Source organism: Solanum tuberosum, unplaced genomic scaffold, assembly GCF_000226075.1.
Source record: "Solanum tuberosum cultivar DM 1-3 516 R44 unplaced genomic scaffold, SolTub_3.0 scf00233, whole genome shotgun sequence".
Taxonomy (NCBI): Eukaryota; Viridiplantae; Streptophyta; class Magnoliopsida; order Solanales; family Solanaceae; genus Solanum; species Solanum tuberosum.
In genome coordinates, this window is record NW_006239170.1 from 727,747 (window position 1) to 749,713 (window position 21,967).

Genomic DNA, 21,967 nt, shown 5'->3' on the forward strand with positions numbered 1-21,967 from the left:
ATATATATATATATATATATATGCATTGCAATTCATCTCCATTGGAAAGTTAAAAGCCTTAGATTATTTCTAGGTTTTTTAGTTTGTGCTAGACCTTGATATTTTCACTTGCACAAGGAGCGTTTATACTAATTTTATTTATGTTTTTTATATCCTCGAGAGTTGGTACATGAAATATGGATAATAATCTCAGGGATAGATTTTGGAATTAACTTTTATTTCATGTTTGTTTTGGATATTAGTTAATTTCGGGATAAACTTTTATACTAAAACGGTGCAATTAGCTATATGTTCCATTTAGAAAATGGGATATATATCTAATCCAATAAAATACATGGAATATGCTATCATTGTAATTTGTACCAAACGATGAGTTAATAGATTAGGTAAATCTTCTTGTTTATTTAATTAAACATTAGTTTTCTTTACTTTTTAAGTCTTTGGTTTAGGGAATTGTCATTTGCTCAAACAAATGGAGTGAGACCTCAACGAATATGATTTATAGTTACACAATAAATCTATAACTTATTATTTACAAATTTTAAAAGTTCTCATTTTATTTTTAAATGTCGTGTTCAGTCAAACATCTTTACATAAATTGGAATGAATGAACTAGCAAGGCACCAAACTACTCTCTAGAAACAAATTAAAATTACAAAACTACACTCGACTTGTCTCTGTGAAATAACTTTACCGCAAGATAATTTATACGAAACCCAAAAATATGTATATTAGTTAAATCATTTTGGAAATAAGAAGTTGCAAGATTAATTTCTGACCTTTTCGTGGGGTATACTGTAATTATTTAATGGAGTATGAATGTAAAGGTATATATGTTTATAATTATTTTGTTTTTATGGGGTATTTGCTTAGTTTCCCCTTTTTTATTTGGCCCACGGCCCGACCCAACTCACATCGCTCAAGCCCTACATGCTAGTGGGCTTTCCCGGGCTGAGCTAACAATCTCTATTTTTAAATGGACCTTAAAAATCTTACACCAACTCTATCAAATCTCAGGTTGGGTCAGGCTGGCCTAACGTCTTAGCCCTTATTGACGGCTCTACATTTTACTTGTTCAATTTAGAAAGCATGAACATTATATTATATTTCCCCCTTTCTATCCTTAGTATTATTATTATTATTATTATTATTTAATTAAACACCCAGTGGGCTACTTTTACTGAAAAAGTAAAAGGAAAATTACGCGGTTAAACAAACTTATACTACTTAATTACTCATCATAGTTATAATTTGCTATAATTACCACTCACGACTAACATTAACCACTAATTACATGGGTTGACTTCGAATTTGTATAATTAGCCACGTTTGTATATGTATAATTCGCCACATTTGTATAATTCACAACTAACAATTCTTTGTTTGATTTGTATTTGTATACGATGGTTTGTATTTGTATATGATGATGATTTCCTTTGGTTTTTCAATTTTGTCATCATATACATTCAATCTTTTTGTGTATAACTTTTTAAAGTTTGTATAAATGAGAAGTTTTTCGGATTTTGTATAATATAATTTATATAATGTAATTTGTATAATATATTCTGTATAATTGTTTAAAGTTCATGATAAGTTTATGTTTGTATCAATTCGTTATTTTGAGTTTTATTATATTCGTATAAATCCAGACTTTATATTACTCAATTATACAAAAATATGCGAATTATACACATGTACCTGCGAATTATACAAACGAGATGCGAATTATACAAATTATTGTCCTCTCTCACTCGCCTCTCTCCTCCCTCTCCCAATCTTGCTCGCTTCTCTCCTCCCCTCTCCCAATCTCTCTCGCCAGAATATACAAATACAGATGTATAATAAACAATTATCTAACCGATATACATATACAATTTACCTCTCCCACTCTTTTCCCTCTCTCTCGCCTCTCTCCTCCCTTCTCCCAGTCTCGCTCGCTACTCTCCTTCCTATAACATGTAGCTACGAATTGTAATTAGCAAACTATAGCTATAAAACATAATTAGACTATTTTTTAGTAGCTATATGCGAGATTTCCTCAAAAAGTAAACAGCAAAGGGTCAAATATGCCTCTAAACTATTCGAAAAGGACTAGATATACCCCCCGTTTAAAGTTTGGCTCACTCGTACCCTCGCCATCCAACCTTTCATCTAGATATGCCCTTATGGGCGTTAAATGCCAAATGAAATTGTCACGTCATTTTTACATTACCACGTGACATTTATATTAAAGGGAAAAGGGTCAAATATACCCCTAAACTATTCGAAAAGGTCTAGATATACCCCCTTTTAAATAAACTACCGGACCCGCTTTCAACAAAAAAAATTCGGTAAATCCCGAAAATGAGTAATTGACTAATAAAAAATAGGAAAAATATTAAAAAAAATATAAAATTAACGCCCAAAGATCACAAAAAAAAATAAAAAATTAACGCCAAAAGTTCACAAATAAATATAGTAATCTTAAATTCAACAATTTCAACAATTTTTTAAAATTTTTATTTTTTTTCGATAAACCCCGAAAATGAGTAATTGATTAATAAAAAATATGAAAAAACTATAAAATTAACGCCAAAAAATCACAAATAAATATAGTAACCTTAAATTCAAAAATTTCAACAATTTTTTATTAATTAGTTACACATTTTCAGAATTTACCGAAAAACTAAAACTTAAAAAATTAAAAAAAATTATTGAATTTAAGGTTACTATATTTATTTGCGAATTTTTGGCGTTAATTTTTTATATATTTTTTTCATATTTTTCCTATTTTTTATTAGCCAATTACTCATTTTCGGGATTTATCCAAAAATAATAAAAATTTGTTGAAAACGGGTCGGGTAGTTTATTTAAAAGGGGGGGTATATTTAGACTTTTTCGAATAGTTTAGGGGTATATTTGACCCTTTTCCCTTTAATATAAATATAAATGCCACGTGGTAATGTAAAAATGACGTGACAATTCCATTTGGCATTTAACGCCCATAAGGGCATATCTAGACGAAAAGTTGAACGGCGAGGGCACGAGTGAGCGAAACATTAAACGGAGAGTATATTTAAATCTTTTCAAATAATTTAGGGGCATATTTGACCGTTTTCCCAAAAGTAAAATCTGTACACAAATAGGTTCAGCCCATACAACCAAGACCCAAATTAAACAAAACAACAAAAGAAAAGACAATCAAATTTTAAAAGTTGAAAAGGACGGACAGAGGAAACCAAAGGGGCATCTAGATAACTTCGATGTCGATGTTCATGTTCAGAGGTGACTTTGACATCTTAAATTAGGTTTCCTTTCTTAGATCTATCATTCAATGGGTTAGAGTTCAAATTTTTTTGAGGTTTCTTCATAAAATAGGAATTACGTAAGCTTCCTGTACAGTTAGTGTAACCAATTGTTGATGCATCGAGCCTTTCTTCTTCAGTAGCCAAAAGAGGTAACTTTGAAACTTTTACTTAGTAGTATTACATAACTATGTTAAATAGTATTAGTCAAATTTACAATGTTAAAGTATCATAAATAAAGTTGATTTGGATTTTGTCCAGAAACAGTTTTGGGAAGAGCAATGGCGATTTGGGGAGGGTTTAGGTTCATCCCTAGGGGGGAAAATAAGGATTTCTGGGTGTAAGACCTTCAGAATGATTAATTTTGATTTGTTTATCATAATTCACTAGGTAACCATGAGATTGGTAGTTCTAGGTGAATTAAAGGTGGAAAATTCCTGGATTAATTAGGTGGGAAAATCACGAGTTTGACATGTGCTTTGGTATTATGATATAATCTGGGAATATATAAACCATTTGTGATTGTTTTGTATTGTGTTATTATTTCAGACCGAGAACAAGATAAACTTCACAATAGGAGGCGAAGTTCACGATCAGACTTCTATATCTTGGGGCCCAGGTAGGTTAGGCTAAACTGACTAGCTTCTATTTCATAATATTCTTATAGATTGACGGTAGGTTTCATGCCTAGACCTTTGGGCACAGAGTCTAGATGGTTGGAAACGTGTTAGTTATTGCTGTTTTTAGGACAAAAATATATTGTGTAGGTAATTATTATTCTCAGAAATAAAAAAGAATTCTCAGAAATGAATGTGTATTCATAATGGGGTCCAACATCGACCTTTTGTTGTAATGATTGATGTATAGTGTAATCTTAAGTTTTAAGAAATAATTTGGTAAACTATTGTTAAGGCTAAAACATGAAAAATATATATTTTTCTCTTTGATATACTAACAAAAATGACAATTAAAAATGAAAAAATAAAAGTGGATGAAGGAAGTAATTAATTTATTTTTGTCTTTTTTAATTTATTACGAAATCCAAAATCAGGTCAATTATATGAGCCATATATTAAGTAATTTCAAATTGTTTTAATGGAAAAGGGCCTAAAGTGTCGTTAAACTATGGGAGTTGGTATAAATTTACCTGCCATCAATCTTATGAGTGTGGACCGTTAGAAATAAAAGTATTTTTGAGCCAAAAGGTTGACACCATGAGTATTTGGAGGCCGAAAGGTGGATGGAGAATGAATTTATACCAATTCAGATAGTTAAGGGGTATTTTAGGCCCTTCTCCGTTAATAAAAAGGGATAATCTTTCTTGGTAAATGGGTCATCTCCTCAAAATTCTATTTTGTTGTACTCTCCAAGAAATAGCCACCATTTGCATCTTCAATTTCTTATTCAAATTTGAAAGAAGACAAGATGCTGTTGATGTTTGGTTTAAACGTTAAAGAGTAGTAAAGTAAAGATTAAAGCCTATAATCAATTTAAGCAAATAGATTACTCATATTATAATCAAATCAATGCTAGAAAACTATATGTGCATTGAAAGCCAATTAGTCTCTAAATTTCTTTCTTATAGACCCACTTTAATTCATTCAAATCTAACTTACTCTTTTTTTCTTCTTTTAAGAATTAAAATAAAACTCAAAATCTGTAAGTCCTTTATCCATTAGAATTATAGTACATAAAAATAGTATTGACTCCTTAAATCCTTATATTTGTATATATGTGACTTGTGAGTTTCTTCAATTTTCTTTTCGTTCTTGTTCATCAATCATCGTTATTTGGCATCTCAAATCTCTCTGCATTATGTAAGTATTTTTTGCTATTCTATTTTAAATTATTACGTGCTTGAAATTTTATTTTTGTTTGTTCATAATAATTTTTTTTTTCTATTGGCTTGTTACAGTAGTGAAACAATTTAGAATTCATTAAATTGATTACAATTGTCCGTAATTGTCTATTATTTGATCCTCAATTACTAATTGTGCAGATCACATCATATTAGTCTAAATTTAATGCAGAGGTATTATTCTAAAAAAATCATAAACATTCAAAGTCAATCTTAACAACTCAAGCTTCAACCGACTTGGAAGAACAAGCCAATTAGTCAAAGTCAATCGTATTTATTTGCAATCAATCTGTTGAATAATGTTAGTATAAAATTTTATTTAATAATATGAAGATGTGAGTGTTTAATTTAAAATTTTGAAATATTATCTAATTTAAAGAGTAGGTAATTTTTTTAATTTAATCAAATTTTTATAATTTTAAGAAAAATATATTTCATAAAGTTCACTATTAATGGGCCCTAAAATTTTTGGAGGCCTAAAGCAAAAGTTCATTGATTTTTTTTTGAGTCATTCTTATCTCTTAAATGGTGACACCGCTTAGAAAAAATCCTGCGTACGCCACTATATATATATATATATATATATATATATACACAATACATAGGTGCTGTAGGATGACTTTATAGCCACTTAATTACTTTGGATATGCTAGAAAAATTGTTTTGTTTAAACCAAATTGGACACCTAAATTTAGAAGGAAAGTGAATAAAAAAAATACTACATTTAGCTCCTAGTGATGTAACAGTTGTGTTAACATTATAAGCTTTAACATGCTTAATCTATAAAATTATATCTAATCACGTACAATTTTATATAGCAATGTAGTAAAAGAAATACTATATTTAACTCGTTTCTACTATGTCTCGTGGATATCCAACGTTAACGTGAATCACGTGACACATGAATATTGAAAGTGTCTAAATGATCATTTTGTAAGTTGGCCAGAGTGTTCAATTGAAACAATAGAAATGAGTATACATCCTCAAAGTTAGAGTGTTTAGTTGTCAATTGAAATCGAGATGTTGACAGCAACTAAAAGGTTAATTCTTCAATATTTTAAAGAAAAATAAAAACATATCACATAAATTAAGATGTCACGAATTGCGAATACATATCAACTGAATAATCACCACATTATTCTAGTTTATCACCCATAAGCTGTGCTATAAAACCTCTTAATGGTGCAAACATTAAGGATTTTTAGTAACACTTTGTTGCTAGTGCATCTAGGAGTCTTGAATTGACTCAATGCAGCCCCATTTCCTATGTAATATTCCAATATTTTCTTGAAAGTGCCTTTCTCTACAATGCATAGCTCTAATGGACCAATTGATTTTGTTCTTCTTGACACAACATAACCATGATCTACAAACGAAGCATCCATATCTCTACAACACTCATCGAGTACCTTTTCATCGATTTCCCCTTTGATTTCCCAATAAATTACATAGTGACCGGGTTGCTTTGTCACGTTTGCATGGCTCGTGAAATCTACTAGCTCGGCTCGTTTTGTGCCCTTGCTTAGTATCTTTGAGCCTCTCTCCACTACTAACTGGAGGTCTTTTTCAGTGTTCTTATCGATGTTTACTGTTAATATCAGGTTTCTCCTGCATATGAAGTTGAGTTTAGGGGTTTTATTGTAAAAACCATCCACTTCTACCACATCCCCTAATCTATATCTATAAAGACCTGCAAGTAGCGGTTCAAATAGTTAAAAGAGAATTCAATGAAGTATACAAAGTAGAAATGATGATAATATAAAATAGGAATTAGTTATTTATAAAACTAGTTGTTAATATGTCGTTAAATAGAATTAGTCACAATTTTGTGTTCAACGACATAGGTGGGAGGCGGACTCATGATTTGAAAGTAATTGAAGTACTAGTACTGGTATATGGCTAAAAAAATAATGTTGTGTTGAATATTTGCCATTTGTGCACCCTATGCCAACATAACCAATTATTCAATCTTTGTGAATGAGGGTGTTAATCAAAATATATACCTCATATTTAATATATATTATTATTATTATTAATGTTTTTTTTACGGGTCACGTGAGTCATGCGACCCCTTACCCTAAGGGTAGGTCCGCTTCTGTATGTAATTAAGTACGAAATTTCATAAATATTTAATTTTGAACTAGTACACAAAAATCTTAAATGTTGAACTCATAAATTTTAATTCTGAATCTGATATGTGATATTTATATGCATGTAGTAACAAAATTGACAAAATAAATATATTTTACGTACCTGTAAAAGTTGTTAGGACGATTTCATATTGCTGTCCATTCTTGACTTGACATAAGGGCACAGGATTACCTTCTATGTAATCATCATTTGTTGAAGTAATATTTCCATTTTGGTAATTATAATTTAACTTGTGCCTAAAAAGGGGTATAAACTCAAAGTAAGAAAAAGTTGGTATAACTGCAAAACTAACTTTTTCTGGTGGATTAGATGGATCCACATTAACTCCAATCCAACTTTCAGTGGATCCATAATCAGCACTCACTAGAGGTAATTCCCCTGCATAATGTCTTAATTTTGTTAAATATGGCATCATTGATCCTGTCATTATTGAGTAAATATACTTAGCATTTGGCCATAATTTTGGGATTATGCTATACCAATCTGCCCTTTCCAGCTCCACACAAATTGATTCAATTCTTGAAGCCAACTCTGGATTAGGCTGAGTGATATCTGTTGAACACATAATGAAATAATTAAAAATGTATTATTTTTGTAATAGTTTAAATTTTTAAGTGAGATAATAACATACTTCAGTATTCATATAACAATAATTATGTTTGTCTCAAAGAATTTTCACGTGCTAGACCAAAGAAGAAAGAGTGAGGCATGTAAGGGGCGAGTTGAAGACATATATAATGAAGTAATTAAAAATGTATTTTTTTCGTAACAATTTAAGCTTATAATTGAGTTAGTAACATGTATACTTCAACATTGATATCAGAGTAGACTAATAATCTTCTGTTCAAGTCTCACTGCCACTCATTATTAAAAAGAATGTTTACGTACTAATCCAAAGAAGAAAGAGTGTGGCACGTGAAGAGGTGTGTTGAAGACATATATAATGAAGTAATTAAAAATGTACTTTCTTCAACAAGTTCAAGCTTTTAGATAAGATGTCAAACCTACTATACATAGCACACTAATTAATGATCTTCTGTCCAACTCTCAACGTCACTCATTATATTTTAAAAAGAATTTTTACGTGTTAGGCCAAAGAAGAAAGAGTGGGGCACGTGAGGGTACGTGTACAACACATAACAAAGTAATTAAAAATGCACCCTCTTCAATAGTTTAAACTTTTAGATGAGATAATAACGATACCTGACACGGATTTTCGGACTTTATCTATGTTGATTCTTGAGCTAAGACTGCCTTCCCTAATGTCATGGCACAATTCCTTCCACATTTCTTCAAATGATCTAAATGCTTCAACTATGCTATAAGCAAAAGTTGATGTAACAAATTCAACTTCATGTGAAAAATATAAGCCAAGAAGGAGGTGACAATATGTTGATTGTTTATAATCTCCACATGAAATAACTTCTTCAGGGCTACAAGTGAATGACTTTGTTTGTTGTTGTTTAATCTTGAATTCATCACTAGCATAATAGTGTGTTGTGGCTGTTCCTGCTATTATTCCTCCTTTTGTTTTACATTGTTTGCTACTGTATATAAATTCAAGAATTCTTCCTCCTCTTCTTATTGGATATATCCTGTGACACCCCACCATGCAAAATTAAGACAAAAATCAGTAAAATTTAAGAATAATTAACTCATGATGAAAAGATTTTGTTTGGTCAAATTTTCAAAATCTGCTTTGCAGAAAAAAAGTAATACTGTATTAGGGAATAATATTTTTAATATAGCAATTATTTTGAAAAACACGTCTGCGATATGATTAATAACAATTTATGTCTGACCAAGATATCAAAAGTGTTTATGGAAATAAGCTATTATTTTCGCGCTCCGAAAAGCAGTGTCTGCTATTACTTAAAAAAATTATGTTTTAAACTAAAAGTTTGATCAAATAATTCAACAACAATCCAAGATATCAAAAGTGTTTATGGAGATAAGCTATTATTTTCACGCTATGAAAAACAGTGCCTGCTATTACTCAAAAAAATTATGTTTTTACCTAAGAGCTTGCTCAAATAATTCAACAACAATTTATGTCTGGCCATGATATCAAAAGTGTAATGGAGATAAGCTATTATTTTCACGATCTGAAAAATAGTATATGCTATTACTCAAAATAGTTATGTTTTTACTTTAAAGCTTGATCAAATAATTCAACAACAATTTATGTCTTGACCAAGATATCAAAAAGTGTTTTCGGAGAAAAGTTATTCTTTTCACGCTCTGAAAAATAGTTTATGCTATTACTCAAAAAACTTATGTTTTGCCTAAAAGCTTAATCAAATAATTCAGCAACCATTTATGTCTGACCAAGATATCATAAGTGTTTTCGGAGAAAAGTTATTCTTTTCATGCTCTGAAAAATAGTTTCTGCTATTACTCAAAATACTTAAGTTTTTCCTAAAAGCTTGACCAAACAACTTAATTCTCTAAAACAAACACTTATACCAATATTAGAACAACAATTTATGCTTAACCAAAGTTCCAAAAATATTTCTTTTTCAGCTTCCAAAAACACTTATTTTTAATTTCACTAAAAACTTGATCAAACACTTAAAAATCTCCAAAGCTTGTATATTCATCATACCTTGATCTATATGCTGCAGCCAACTTGAAAATCTGAAGAGTAGTTTGAGAGCTATGTTGTGTAAAGGGCACAAATTTTTGTCTTCCCTCTGTGGTTCCAGAACTAAACATTGTTTCCACAACCAATAAAATATCATTAAAGGCATATAAGTTAATACAAACTTCAACTTTTATTTAGAAAAAATAATAATTGCTGGGGTCTCTCATTTTATTGCATTATTACTTAGTCCCTATTACTTAATTATTAGTGAAAGAAACAAAGTAATTTGATTTGCCAAATTAAGGCCCAAAAGTATGCTCCACAATTAAAGTAAACATGTATAAACTAAGGAGAACAAAAATACTATAAAAATAAATAAATTTATTAGCTACATTGCTCTTAGCCTAACAGTTTTGACATGATAATCCGTCGTTGAATAAGATTAGTGACGAATTTTGTTGTTTAACTACAAAGATGTCCGTCGCTAATTCATGTTACTTCTTTTTTCTTTTGAGGGGTAGAGGGAGATATGGTGTTATTGGAAGCTCCACCTTATCAATAAGGTGAAGGTATGGACAACTCTTCAACTGAGCTACGTAAACGCTCCATTATAGAAAGAAGGTGTGGACAACTCTCCAACTGAGCTACACTCCCCATTATAGAAAGAAGGTATGGATAACTCTCCAACTGAGCTACACACCCCACTATAGAAAGCGCGATTTCAAAGGAAAGGTGGACAAATTTTTAAAAAAACCTCACCTTAAGGACAGATTTGTAATGGGTTGTTGAGTGAGTAGAGGAGTTGTATCTCCATCAGCAATTCTCTTTGTAAAAGGCTCAATATCTGCATGAGAAGCAAGAGGGACTAAAGAAGCATAAATTGACTCCAATACATTTTCATCAATTTCTTCAATTTTAATATCTCCAATCCATTTCTTGAGATACTCCACCCCATGGTTTAGTTCGAGAATTCGCCGAAGCGTCCGCCGTTGTACAGCGGCGGAATCCTCAGCGACTTCATCGAACCATCCTATGATGTCTGTTTCTATTTTATCCTTACAATTAATATTCATCATATTTTGCTAGGCCAAGGGGGCATGCAGCCAGCAGGAAGGAATTATATGTAATGTTGTTGAAAAAATAATAAAACTATATAATATAATGTTGTTGTTGGGAAATGATTTGCATTATTTGCTTGCTTTTAAAATAATTGACTACACATGACTAGACAACTGTTTATATTGGAATTATTTAGAAGCTAGCTAGCTAGCTGTCAACACCAAAAATTTAAAGTCTCACTTATATTGGAATTAATTACTTCATCTATAAAAATGATATTCCTTAGGTTTCACTTTTTTAAGTTATAGTTTTGATTGGACACTAAATTCAAAAAAAGTTGAAGATTTGTTTTATAGTAATGAAATATATCATAAGAATATGTTATTCCTTTCTAAATGAACTAATAACAAAATGGGGGAAGGGAGGAAGGATGTTTCTTTCTAACGAGATTAGGGCATGACAGCGCTCCTCATTATGAAAAGTATTTCAAAGTATATATAGTTGATATTGAATTTTTTGACTACAACTTATGTTTACTTTTTTATTCTAAATCATCTTAGTTGAAAATCTTGATTCTGCTTCTGACATATGCCTACAAGTTTATCAGCACCCAATAACTTTGATTCTGATCTTATTTATGTATGTATTAATAAATAATTAATTCAAACTCCAATAATTTACCTTTTCTAAAAGTCAAAATTACTCATAGTTAGTCGTCAGCCAATAAGTAGAGCAAATCGGGTCAATATTTTGAGTCAATGAACTCTCAATTATTTATACACATTAAAAAAAATAGAATACAAACATATAGATTTGGCTCCCCTCCATTACACTTTCCCTCCATTTCGTCAAGTACACTTCTAGATGAGAGATATGTGTCCTATTCAATTTTTAAAGGTCAAGATTATAGTATATTAATTAGCATTATAACCATAGTTAAGTTAACAAATTTTGGTAAACTATTCTCCAAATTTGATAAGAACAAACTATTCCACATAAATTTTAATATCCATTAATATCATTATTTTCATCTTATATTTTATTATTTAAACATTAAACTATGCGATATTTAAGATGAGAATCGACCAAAAAAAATTTTGTGCCAATAAAATTTATTTTTGAAATATTATGTTGAGAAACAAAAAAGAAGGTGAAAAATTATCAATGTTGACAAAAATTATAAAATAAAAGAACGGGAAATAAAAATAATAATAAAAAAGTTGAGATGTTATCAAGATTATAAATGTGAAATATCAAAATTCTAAAGTTTAGGAGAAAGCGTTGCTACTGTGTTTGAAGAAGAAGAAAAAAAAGAAATATATATGTTTTTTAAAAAATATTCTTTTATCTTCTTCGTTATTTTTTGGGAATTTTGAAAACATATTTAAAGCCAAAATATTTTTGAAGATTGTTATTTATCACACTAAATAAAAATATTGTTAGATTCATGTTCTACTTTTTAATTTTTGAATATAAAAATAAAAGATGAAATTAATGATATTAATAAATATTAAATTTGTGGGGAATATTTTGTTTTTATCAAATTTGGAGAATAGTTTTTCAAAAAAATTGTTGACTTAACTATGATTATGATACTTATTAATATACTGTAATCTTAAACTTTAAAAATTAAATCAAACACATGTCTCTCAAGTCTAGGAAAAATGTAATAGGGTATCAAGTTTCTAGACTATGCAGCCCACATGCATTATGAAATATCACTGTCTCCAAAAATAGAGCAACCCCCCAAATCTCTTAAAAAAGAAATGTGTACGAATTCTTTATGAACGTAGGATTTTTCTTTCATCAGATTTCTTTTAGGAATTGGATGGAGATAAGAGTATCTATAGTATAGATATGGACCAAGAACCATAAATTTGACAGTTGTATATGTTATTTTCCTCGTTTCAATTTGTTTCATCTTACTTTTTTTTTAATCTATTTTTTAAAAAAACGCCTCTTTCCCTTTTTAGGAACTCTTTCATTCCAACTTTACACATGATGACATGTTTGATTAAGATTACAAGATTCAATTTTTATTTTTTATTTTCTTATACTTCGTATCAATGCAAGTCAGAGCCTTGACTTTAGGTTAGGCCGGTCTCATCATTCACGCAATTCCCCCGTCCATCGATTGATCATGCGAGTACGCATCCAGTCAGCGCGAAACCCCCCTCTGCCCGCATCCCTGGAACTTGCTTTGCTTTTTGCTTTAAAGACCCCGCCTGCCGTTTGAGTGATTCATAAACCCTCGTCGGGATAAACAAGCTGCCGCTTTTCCCCGTCCGAGAATCTCCATCTGCTCTAAGTGGGCGCGAGCTAGAATCCTTATGTCAGCTTGGTTGTTCAAAAGACTGTGAAAAAGGAAAACGGAAAGATTGAGCATAAAAAAATATAGAGAATGAGCTATTACGTGCAAACAATGGAAATTCAATAATAAGAGTCTGATCTTCTCGCTTAAGAATATGCGATTCCTCCGGAGTGAAGTTGTTGGGGGCTTCGCTTATCGTATGTATCAGCTTGGCTTCGTCCCGAACCAAGGAGGCATTCTGGCGGACGCATGCGTGTAGGAAGGCCGACGACTACCATCTAATTCAAGAACAAGCCCTTCTCAATGTCCTGCCTCTATCTCAATAGCTTTCAAAATCGAGTGATTTGATTAGCTTACATCGGAGGATGGTCTAAAGCTGGCCCGTTCCTTCCTGTTCCCAGAGCTGAGGCATTGTAGTGCAGCTCCTGCTGAAGGCTGCTTTGTTTGGGAAGACGTGCTCTTGTTGTTTTCTTGCTGCTGCGGCCTCAATACAACTCATACTGTCACACCGGCAAGGACTTTCACTTTCTAAATAGAAAGGAAGAGGTCAGGCCCACCTTTCACAAGAGTAGGTTTCTTGTTCCCGCGCCCCCCTGGTACCGAGACCCCCGGTAATCTCTTGCAGGGCGCACAAGGCAAGGCCCTTAGTCTTACCTCATGCAGTTTCTGCTTTCTTGTTGGCTTGGCGGTGCTTTCCTTCCTCTGTGGAGAGAAGACAGAAAAAGGATGTTTCCCCGCTTTCCGTCCGTCGTGTATTCCCCCTTATGTCTTCTGTAAGAACGAGAGGGATGGGCTCCCCGCTAACACTTTTTCAGATATTCCCCCTTCCAAGGACGCTTTCTCGAGCCTTTTTCCCTCATCCCTTTTGGTTTGGGGACGACAAGTACTTCGTCTCGAGTAGGACACCGGTGATCTCTACATTCACCTATGTAATTTCGAAATCTGCTTTCAAGCAGCTCCGGGAGAGTGGACTAAAAAAAGGAGAAGCGTCATGCGTCATGCTTTTGTAGACCAGCTAGTATACATTAAAGAAAGTGGCTTCCTCAATTAAACTAGCTTCCTCATCTTCTCTTCCCCCCAACAACTTCACTCCGGAGGAATCGCATATTCTTAAGCGAGAAGATCAGACTCTTATTATTGAATTTCCATTGTTTGCACGTAATAGCTCATTCTCTATATTTTTTTTATGCTCAATCTTTCCGTTTTCCTTTTTCAGTCTAAAAGGAAAGCGAAGTGACTATCCGATGATAGTCACGAGCGCTTAGAGGTATGAAGTTAAGCGAATCTTACTATCTGAAGGAGCTTAGCTTCTTAAAGGACTCTTAATAAAGAAAGCTTTTTTTAAGAAAGCAAGCCTTTCAAGTAGGGCTTGAAAGAAGGCAGGCGATCCGATCAGAAGATAAAGAAGATAGACGAGAAGATAAGGGGCGAAGGACTTTTAGAAATCCGATCGGTGTAAACATGATATAAATTTTTCTTTGTCCTTTCTTAAGAGACTCCGGACGCTCCTTGTCCTAAGCCCCAAGCATCCGGTTACCTTTGCGGATCTCCGCCGCCTGCTTTTGCGCTATTGTTACTTACGACGTCTCTTCTCTTACGCAATTCCTGACTAGTTGTAGTTTTTCTAAGGACCGGAATAAGAGGTTTCAGCTTTTCGGGGTATTTAACATAACGAATAATTCTTTATTGGAAAAGTCTCAAAATTGCAAACAATTTTGATCGGTATTCAACTAAGGGCCCCGTTAAGTAAGATGGGAGCCAATACAAAGCTAACAAGCTTTCTTAAACGGGAACCCTGATCTAGATACAGTAGGATCAATTGAGTTAGCAAATCTAATGTGCGTACAAGCATCCTTTTCCTTTTATTTTGGAATTTGGCACTATTTAAATAAAAAATAACCTACAATAAGGTTTTCTTCCTTAAACACTAACCCGGCCAAGACTCACCAATAAGGTAACTCCGCCCTGTGTTTTTTGGATCAAATCCGGTGACAATTCTCCACTCATGTCCTTCCAGAGCTGGGTAAGTGATCTTCAAGGGCATCTCCCCGATCCATTCTTCCCAGCGCCCCTCAATCAAATCCATAACTGCTGTTGCTTGTGCAGGAGTAACTAGAGAACTTCAAATTGCAATAAAAAAGTTGTCAACTAAGAAAGACCGGAAGTCCATGCGAGCCGGGCTGATATTAACCAAAAAGATACCCTCCTCAAAAGGGCCTGAAATCAAAGACCCAGTCAGGGATAGAGTTGAGAATGACATTAAAATTGAACAACTGTGTAGGAGTACTAATAAGTTTTGTAAGGGTATAGTTTATTTAATTGAGTGAAATTAGGCCAGTAGTCTTTCTGAATGTGATAGCTGAGAACTGTGATTCTTCGCTCGATCAATTCTTGCCATCAATAGGACATATATATGGGTAACCATTATTTAGCAAGTCTTCTAATCTTTGGTATAATTGAAAACTTCCTATTTTTGTCTACCAATAAATCGTAAAATGGTGAACTTAAAAGAAAATTAAAGAAGTGGCCAACCTCCCCTTGTAAGAGAGCTAGGATTAGCTGTGCCATGTTTGTAGGTATCAAATTTACAAGATTGTAGGGGATAAGCCCATACCATCGGTCCGTGGAGGCGAATTCATGATTTAAGTTTTATAACCTCAATATTTTACGAATTTGTGACGCCCATATAATTGACGGGAGGACAAGCCTTTGAAGAAGAGATACACATTACACCTTACGCAAAATCTCATATTGAAATGGGAAAAATCCAAGAGTAAAATCTTTGTGTAGGTCTAGTTCCAGAGTAGACGACACCTTAACAATTGGACAATTTTTTAGTATTCAACCTTTCTGTTGTATTTTTTTAAATAAATAGATTTTTATACATAAATTTATTTTCCTCGTAAAAAAATTATCAAATGAACCTGGTACACATGCATATTATCTTTGTATGAGTAGGCTCGTGATTTAGCATAGTTGATAACGTTTAAGGTAAAGACTAAAAAGTGGTTGTCCATAGAGGGGACCAATTATTATTTATTATTTTACTCCTAATAAGTAAAATGGATATTTTTCAAAGTAGTGATGGACAAATATTGAAATTCATTTACCAGGTTGGTCCTACCTAGCTTTTAACCATCATCAAAAGGGTTGTGGTGGAGTGACGGGTAAATATTCATTCATTTTTAATAAGAGATTTTTGGTTCGAGTCTTTTTGAATATGGAGTCCTCTTTATTAGGGAGTGCTTTAATCCTAATATGAAACTTTCTAGTGCAAATTTGAACTTAATAAGGCTCCAACATAAATACCCAACACTGAATAAAAAAAATAACAGGAAGGCCATATTCATTTATTTCTTCAAGAAATTAAAGTTGCATTAACATCTTGATTATGTGTACTACCAAAGACTTTGAGGGCCCAAAATTAATGTACTCGCTCATAATTAACATAACTATTTTACAACAGTAGCAATGATTTGAGAAATAAGAAATAGTGCTACAAATAAAATACGGAAAAAAATTAATATATTTATTTATATGTTAAAAAGTGAAGAGTAAATATAAAAATCTGCATTTGAAATATTACACGACTAAAAGTGAAAGAGAGAGTAATTGAGAACTTCTAAAGAAGTAGTTACTCCGTTCCTATTTATGTGTCGTCCTTACTAAAAATAGATGTTTCTTAATACTTGTTATTTCTCAAAATCAATGCATAAATGACACTATTTTTTTTTTACCTTTGAGAGTTATTAGCCTTGAAATTATGCATTTAACCAATATATATAGGAAAACAAAATAATTAATTCATGTTCATTGGTCAAATTAATTAATTAAAATAAATTAATTCATATTTATTTATCAAAAAATTTGATTTCAAGAGAACACTAAATAAAACTACCATTATAAACTTGCCTAATTTCTTAAAGAACTTAAAATCTAAGACAATGACAACTAAATAGAAACGAGGGAGTATACTCTTCTAGCACATATTCAGTCTTCATATAAACTTGGTTTTCCTTGGCAAGATATTTTTCAAAATATTTTGACAATATGATTTATTTATTTAAAAAAAGTCATGAAAGAGAAAAAAGAAAATGCAGAAGCTACTACAACTTCAAGGCAAGAATTGTGTAAAAACTTGAACCAAGTTAACGTATAGACAGTAAAATTTGTTATTGCTAAAGGATGTCATAGAAAATAGAATTAACGTTCAAAAACACGTTAAATTATTATTATTTTTTTGCTATAGTCATACCTCAATTATCAATTGTTATATTTATCTATCTAAACTATCATTTTCTTTGTAGTAAAACACACATCTATATTGAGTTAGCCAAATATTTGTTCCCAATCGACAACAAACGTCAACTCACCATCGAAATGTGTTAGTTAAAATAAAAAATTCACAAAAAGATCACAGTTTAAATAGATAAGTAAAATAAAAGATAGTTAAGGAGGTATAAAATTTGCGAAAAAATTATAATTCTTTTTCCGTTTGCTCTAAAAAGAAATATGACTAAGAACATATGGTCTAATTAAATAGCATCATCAATCAATATATATAAAGGTTTAGAAATGCTATGAAAAGTACTACATATTCAACCTTTAATTAATGAAGGAAAAAGGTGGCAACAATCGAAGAAAAAAAGATGTTATTTCCAATATATAAAAACAAAAATCAAAAGTTTTGAAAACGATACGATGGAACATCGGGAAGCATGATAGGATAGGGTGATGGAGATCCAAATTTGACTTTATAACTAGTTATGGACGGAGCTAGAGATTAAGTCTCGAATTAGACTGAACACAATAATTTTAGTACATACATATACGTTTTGAGAATTTTTTTTATATACATAAATTATTATGTTAGAAGTCAATAACTTAAGAAAATTAAAAATTTTAATTCATAAACTTCAATTTTTGGTCTGCTTCCGAATTTTTTTGTTACGGAGATGATGGATATTTATGATGAACAGAAGAAATCCCCACATGGTATTTATTAACGTAGAAAATTATATGATAGAGTACCAAGAGAAGTCACGATTCAATAAATGATTCAAAGGAAATGAATTTACAGCTATCATCAAATATATAAATGTCATGAAAAGTGTTGGTGAAAAATTACAAAATAACAGAAATAAATTGAAAATAAAAATGAAGAAATAAATCTCTTCAGGGTGAGGCGCGGATATCTCGCTCTCTTTAAGGAGATTCAAGCCCACTGCAGTAAATGTTTTCACTGGTCCAGCAGTAGTCCTTCTTGACTTGTCCCCTCCAGGATACAACAGCCTAATCACAATATATAACTCAACAACTCTGGACAAGAGTTGAGTCCAAAGCTCCACAAAAAGAACACCTCCCTTCAACTAATAAGAACTCTCTTTTTTGACTAACTTTTTATGCACTCTATATTTTCTTGTGTGTTGTGTGTCCCAAACCAAATGAAGACCACTACTATTTATACTAGAAGAAGTCTTTGAATAGGAAGATAATAAGGTAGTAAATAGTGAAGATAATGGTCTTAGGAGTTACATAAGTTACAAGGTATAATGGAGGAATAAAGAATGAAAATAGAGTGTAACAAATGCCTCCAACGGCAAATGAACATGCTGCCCAATTCCAACGTTCACTGGAACGTTCTGCCAGCATTTTATGACCACTAAGTCAATGGCCAATTCATGAGTAATTAGGCAATATTAAGACACCAAAATAATGAGCAAATTTAATAAGAAAAATAATATTAAAATGCTCAATCACTGACAAAAAGTATAAAAGAAGACAAAGAAAAGTTTTTCAATAATTAGGTTTCATTTGGTAACCGGTTAAAGTTATGTAAGTATTAGTAATTTTGCAATTAGTTAGAGTGAATTTATGTATTATTTTATGTAAGTAATAGCTGTGCAGGGACTAATCATTCATGTATTAGTTATTTTTTTATTTTTTTTCGTTCAAAGCTATTTCACAATAATACATATCCCTTATAAATTATAACCTATACATGTATTAGTTATGAGGACTTTTAAATTATCAATCAAACGATATATTAGTTTTATATATGAATAATATATTTCATATCTACCTATCAAACATTATATAAGATACGAAAATTAATACATAAATTAGTTATTTCTTATCGAGCTACCAACGAGGTGTACACCAAGGAACTTCCTTTGAGTTCGTACTAATCATTTACTCAATTTATGGATCAATTGGACTTGTTATTTTACAAAGAGTAAATATTGCATGTGTTAATTGACAAAATTAAGGTGTGAGTCAATAAAATTATAGAACTATATTTTGGTTCACATAATTATAACGTATCCTCACCAATTAATCACCATAATATTATAGCATTCATGACAGCAGGACCAAGGATTTGATTGACAATTTTTGAAGGGACCAAAACTTTAATCATAACCTGAATTTACTGTTGTATTTAATATACAAGTTGTGCATTTTATTTGGAGATTTGGCCTAGCTATTATGTTGCAGAAAACAGATCATATCTAGCAGAAAACAGATCATATCTAGCCTCATAGCAAATAAAAAACAACATCTAGCATTGATAATGAAATGTATCTGCAACAACAACGTATTCAGTATTGATTCACAAATAAAGTATGGTACGAAATGAATTGGCCAATAGAGCTCCTCTAGCGTTCACATACATAGCACTCAAAATGTCTAACGTGTAAGAACCATTGGCTCATGTGAGATATCTAGATTTGTACGGAAGGACAAACACTCACACAGAACCTTGCAATCTTCAGACCTTATGAAAGATATTCCGAACATTGTAGGGAATTCAGAATTTGAAGTTTAGAGACTCAATCAAAAAAATACAAAGAGAAACAACACTAATAACAACAATATATTTAGTATAATCACACGTGTGGGATATGCTGAGGATAATAAGGTGTACAAAGACCTTTTGTGTCTATGTTTGGTGGAGAAGTTGATTTGGATAGACGTTCGGCTCAAAAGGAAAGTTATTCAAAGTAGGGTTGTAAGAGAAATATCAAGATACAAAGCAAATAAAACAACATATATGGTAAAACACATTGAATAAATTAAAAAATTAAGTGATTACTGAATATTATACTGCAAATAAGAAGGAGAGGAGATGGGGTTATCCCGTGCCTTTTGCAATAAGCCAATAACACTCGATTACCTACTAACTTTATAATTCTCGACCTATATATCTAAGGTTACAATGTAAATACAAGCAGTAACAACACAACACTAGAATTGGATACCTGACAACCACGTTGTACTATGTCAGAATCTTTATATAAAGAGTAAAATTGCATCATTATCACAGAAGGCCAGCAAAAGAACAGAAAAGTGGTTACAAAATACTCCCTCCGTCCCTATTTAGTTGTCCATATTTCATTTTTTAGTTGTCCATTTTGACAAATCAAGAAAGGACAACAAATTTTTTCCTATTATACCCTTATTTACACTTCTTGAAAATTTCTAAAAGTGTATGTTGTTTCCCTCCAATTTATTTCACTTGAATTCAAAGAAATGGTTGTAATTTTGAAGTGAAAAGTTGTCATAAGGGTAAAATTGTAACTTCACTGTGCTAATCATTGTTGCCTTAATCTGTGTGTCATTTCTAAAGTGGACAACTAAAAAGGGACAGATGGAGTATTTTTTGTAAGTTTTCCATTTTAAATATACTAATTCGCTAGTCAATCAATAAAATATTGATTGATTTGGTATCATCTGGTATATTGACTCAATCATTTCATATTCCATGTTTTCACTATCACTCACCAATATATTGATCTCCTATTAAGTTGATATTCCATAGTTATAAATCACAGTAAGAAATACTTGAAAGCCTAAATTTTGAAGGTGAATGAACATCAACATTCATTTTAAAATATTCACATGTACATTAACTTAATATTTCATGACTTATATATTTCAAATATACATTTTTATAAACAATGAGGTTCTGCACTGACAGAAATTTTATTTACATGATACTTGCTATCTCCTGTTCAGTGACGGATCCAGAATTTTTATAAAGGGGTATCAATAATTACGGTAAAAAAAAAGTAATTATAATATGAGCTCATAAAGGGTGTCAATGGTTATAGTAAAAAAAAGTAATTATAATATGAAATTTTTTGCAATCCCTTACTCACTAGACTAAACCTTTTACTTATATCAAGAGGTGTCAATACTTATATATATATTTATTAAACCAAAATTTGACCTCTAGATACAATATAATAATTTTTCGGCAAAGTGGTGTGGCTTGACACCCCTTTGGCCAAGGTGGGTCCGCCCCTGCTCCCATCAGTACATGTACCAAGTAAGTATATCCACCAAAACATAGATAAATAATAAGAAATCATACGCTCTACTGAAATAAATTTCGTTAAAACCAGCTATATCCAAGCTTGATTGGCCTTTCACCCCAAGCTACGTTTTCCACATACTTAGTTTCAGTCCTTTAAGGCTGCTAGCGCTCTCCTCAACCTGCTCTCGGAGGCATCGATCGGTTTCGATTAACAAACTTTTGTGTTTAAAATCCTCAAAGACATGCCTAACTCTTTACAATTGACAAATGAAGAGCATGAGTAGCATTGGATTAATCTGTATACATCCAATTTGGTGCTCAATTGGGGTAATTTTGTCAATTCTGAGAACTTGGGGACCGATACCGAAGTTTGAAAACTTCGGGGTACGTATTTTTAATGTCT

General features: G+C 31.7%; 1 protein-coding gene and 1 long non-coding RNA gene across 5 annotated transcripts; one reads left to right on the forward strand and one right to left on the reverse strand.

The window, feature by feature from the left end:
* The first annotated feature begins 3,183 nt into the window (after window positions 1-3,183).
* LOC102582113 (uncharacterized) lies at window positions 3,184-11,096 on the forward strand. Of its 4 annotated transcripts, none has more exons than XR_001474749.1 (4): window positions 3,184-3,436; window positions 3,834-3,903; window positions 7,603-7,662; window positions 10,399-10,620. It is a non-coding gene; the product is annotated as an uncharacterized lncRNA (long non-coding RNA). The 4 variants fall into 4 exon arrangements; XR_368124.2 differs by lacking the exon at window positions 7,603-7,662 and adding an exon at window positions 10,964-11,096 and having other exon boundaries at window positions 3,189-3,436; window positions 10,399-10,546; XR_368123.2 differs by lacking the exon at window positions 7,603-7,662 and having other exon boundaries at window positions 3,186-3,436; window positions 10,393-10,620.
* LOC102581789 (probable indole-3-acetic acid-amido synthetase GH3.5) lies at window positions 5,729-10,971 on the reverse strand. The gene is made up of 5 exons (XM_006357466.2): window positions 10,637-10,971; window positions 9,899-10,000; window positions 8,497-8,888; window positions 7,396-7,845; window positions 5,729-6,832 (listed from the first exon to the last, which is right to left on the reverse strand). The coding sequence occupies exons 1-5, from the start codon at window positions 10,951-10,953 to the stop codon at window positions 6,291-6,293; spliced, it is 1,803 nt and encodes a 600-aa protein (XP_006357528.1). The 5' UTR covers window positions 10,954-10,971; the 3' UTR covers window positions 5,729-6,290.
* Window positions 11,097-21,967: the final 10,871 nt, after the last annotated feature.